A 3,620-nucleotide genomic window follows, 5' to 3' on the forward strand; every position below is an offset into this window, starting at 1 on the left:
TACTTCTACTCTCTAATTCCAAGTTTTGGCTCTATCTATATCTTGTTCCCATCGTCCTTGAAGAGATTGTATTGAAATACATATTTACAAATGGAAGGACTTGTAATGGCGTCGTCCTTAATGAATACCGTTTATTGCTGAAAATTGAAAACTGAAACTACTATAGCAAAATAATTTATAAATGTATAAATAGTGCTATGAGACCCAGTTTTAAATTTGATTTTGTTAGATTTCGTACTTACGAATCTCGTAAATAGTGCACAAAACTCACAAAAATGAAACGCAAATGCGCAATTAGCAGCTGAAAACGCTATCCAAATGAAGGTAGAGCATGGTTTTTTGTTTGTGTTTGGCTACATGAGAAACAATGAGAAAATGCGGCCGGTAAGAACCCATTTTTTAGTAATATATGTCTTTTTACCCCCTAAAAATATGAATTGGTCCATGTCAGATATTTGATGCTAAAATTATACCATTACAGCACTATTTTAGACCCATAGTATAAAAGTTAACAGAGGTTGTCGGGAGGGCAAAAACTGAAACAATTACAAAACTTTTTGGACAAAAAACAAATCTCGTACAAATTTTAGAGATGAAAACAATATTTTAACCGATCTAAAAAGTAGCATATGTCAATTTTTAAGACACTTCACAGCACATTGTCATGAAATGACACAAAAGGACTACGACAAACACACACAAAATATATATATACACACACACACGGCTAAAATGAATAAATCAAAAGTTGCATGATTTAATTGAATTTTAAACAAAGTTATAACATGTAATTTGTAATTTAAACTATATGAGCCATAGAAATATTTTTTCTTATTAAAATGAACTTATGTCTTACATGCAGTGTGGCCGATACCGTACCGGTACCGGCCGTACCGGCCAGTGCATCGGTACCGGTACACTTCTATATTGTACTCGAAAAAATACCGGCCGTACCAACCGCGTATCGGCTGTACCGGCTGCGTACCGGCCATACCGGCCAATTTCGGGCAATACCGACCGGTACCAGGGGTATCGGCTAGTACAGAAAAAACTTTTTTTTTTTAATTTTTTAGTTTTGTAATTTTTGAATTTTTGTAAAGGCATAATGGTAACTTATTTATATTAACTTCTTAGCATTATTTGTTTTCTTAGTATGCAATGAACAACTAAGCTTTCTATTTTTATATTGTGTTTTTTTTTTCTTCTTTTATTTGATACTAAAGTCTAAAACTATGAATAATTTGTTCTGAATTGAGGTAATATTTTATAATAAACTTTTATATTTACTATAATATAAGTAAAATATTATATGTTTATAAACATAGTTCTAGAAATTTTGGTGTGTGTGTGTGTCTATATATATATATATATATATATATATATATATATATATATATATATATATATATATATATATATATAAAATAGCGGTAAATCCAAAACGATACACCGGTATTGACCGGTATCCGAAATATATCGTAAAGGTGGCCAAATCGGTACAGCCTCCGGTACGGTATTGACTTCCTTGCTTACATGTGCAACACACAGGACATTGACATTGGATAGTTATTCTTAAAAGAAGAATGTATAATAGGCATTACCCACCCAAGAAACAGTGATATTATTATTAGCATTCAGTGGTAAAGCGAAACAACATAAGACAGAACAAACTCTTCATGAAAGCTGAAACAATGTTTCAAACAACCCGTGCCCAAATATAAAATAGACGACCCTATTAGGAAAATCCAAAGACTACAAGACCAACAACAGTTAAGAGTGCCTCTCCAAAGATTGGAGAAATAGGTACTTTCAAAGTTCCCATATTATGGTTGTAACAATTCTCATAGTACTCATTAAGCTTTTTAGCCATTTCTCCGTAATACGAATGATTTTTCCACAATTTCGAGGCCTAGGTCGTTTACCATAGTAGCAACTGCTTCATTGCTGTCTAACTTATTAATTATAATCTTATTTTCAACGAAACTCCACATCTTCTCTAGTGTTGATGAGATAATCCCAAAGCATAATATAGTTGCATATATAAGATTCAGATGGATAATGGCATTGCTCCAATGCCATGAGATTTCGGAAACAGATCTCAGTTGCATCATCTACAATTAACGTTGGGACCTTCAACAAAGTTTGCATACATTCCAAGCATGGAAAGCATTTTAAGCACGGTAAGCAATTTAAGAACCATGAGATATTGAAGCAAGGAAATATGTCCAAGAGCGGCAACTTCTTGAATTGAATGTCAAGTACCCTACTCTGACTCTCGTTATCATTTCTGAACATTACTCCTGCCCCGTACAGCTTTGTTACACTATATAGATGAGTAATAGTGCTTCCCTTGTTGTATTGAATAGATGGACAGTAGAAATATCTGACCAAATCAGTAAAATGTTTTACTTCCTTCCCATCTGGTATGTTTGACTTAGGAAAAGAAAAATACCCACAAGCATGATCAAGAAAGGAAATTTTATTGTTTTTCCCAGAATAGGAAATTTGATCATATAACTCTTTAAGAATAAAAAATGGAAGTTGGTTCTCAAGTAACGTCAAATCTTGCTTGATGCCATACTCTAGCCATGGTTTACTTAATATATAATACTTTTCATCTTCCTTCTTCGCATCATTCTTCAAGAAGGGCTCATTTTCTTGACTCCTCTTCTCATTTTCTTGACTCCTCAAGATTGGCTCATTTTCTTGACTACTCCTCAAGAAGAGCTCAATGATAAAGGTTGAATCCACTAAAACCATCTTCACGAAGTCTTCGCTGTTTAGTTTAGAGATCTCTGCATAACAATGGCGAATCTTTACTTCATTTTCTTCAATGATCCTAGCTATTTCCTTTTGGCATTTGCCAGTCCTATAACAGAAATCCTTGAAGTATCTCACTTTCAGCATTTCCATATCCCTCGGTACGTTTTCATTTTCCTCGTCCCTTAATTCTTTTTCAACCCTCAAATCTTTTCCACCATGGTGAAAAGGGCCTATTGAGATTAGTTTTGGAGTATAGGCCTCTTTGTTTACCTGGCGAAGTTTCTTGGGGACCTTGTAGATGCAACACTCACGCCACTGGACTGGCTCCATGACTAGTGGAATATCAATGATCAACTCTTCACACATAAGATTATTTTCCATGACTACTGGAATGTCAACAGCACTAGTGAGCACCATCTTGGAAACTTCATTAATCTCCAAATTCATTTTTCCTAATGAAACGAAAACATTAATCACTAGAACTTAAATGGAATTTCTTTCTTTTTTTTTCTTTTTTTTTTTCTTCTTTTCAGAAAGCTCAATTATTGTTATAACAAATGAGGGAGGGAAGATTACTCTCTTAGTTATCCTTATAAAAGAAATCTGTCAATGCCACTAAATTATGTGGCTCTTGGTCACTATATAATGACATCATTAATTTCCCATGTTAATCCGGAGATATTACACTTTATCATCATAAAATGTACCTCAAAATTATATTTTATACCATAAATTATAACTCATGTTACACTTTGCACCCAACATCAATTATGTCATTATCTTGAATGGCATCATATGAAAAAACTCAATTATTTCTCTTTTCAATCCCCTAGAAACAAATGAAAAATTATACTTTA

At 33.4% G+C, this 3,620-nt stretch overlaps 1 protein-coding gene across 1 annotated transcript; it reads right to left on the minus strand.

The window, feature by feature from the left end:
* Positions 1-1,974: 1,974 nt before the first annotated feature.
* On the minus strand, positions 1,975-3,210 carry LOC142615086 (UPF0481 protein At3g47200-like). Its single transcript, XM_075787775.1, has one exon. It carries the CDS (start codon positions 3,208-3,210, stop codon positions 1,975-1,977), a length of 1,236 nt encoding a protein of 411 aa, XP_075643890.1.
* Positions 3,211-3,620: the final 410 nt, after the last annotated feature.

The sequence above is a fragment of the Castanea sativa genome, chromosome 11 (genome assembly GCF_040712315.1).
Source record: "Castanea sativa cultivar Marrone di Chiusa Pesio chromosome 11, ASM4071231v1".
NCBI classification, from domain to species: domain Eukaryota; kingdom Viridiplantae; phylum Streptophyta; class Magnoliopsida; order Fagales; family Fagaceae; genus Castanea; species Castanea sativa.

What these genes read in the sequence shown, in the direction of transcription:
- LOC142615086 (XM_075787775.1), bottom strand. Translation starts at nt 3,210, where the DNA reads ATGAATTTGGAGATTAATGAAGTTTCCAAGATGGTGCTCACTAGTGCT.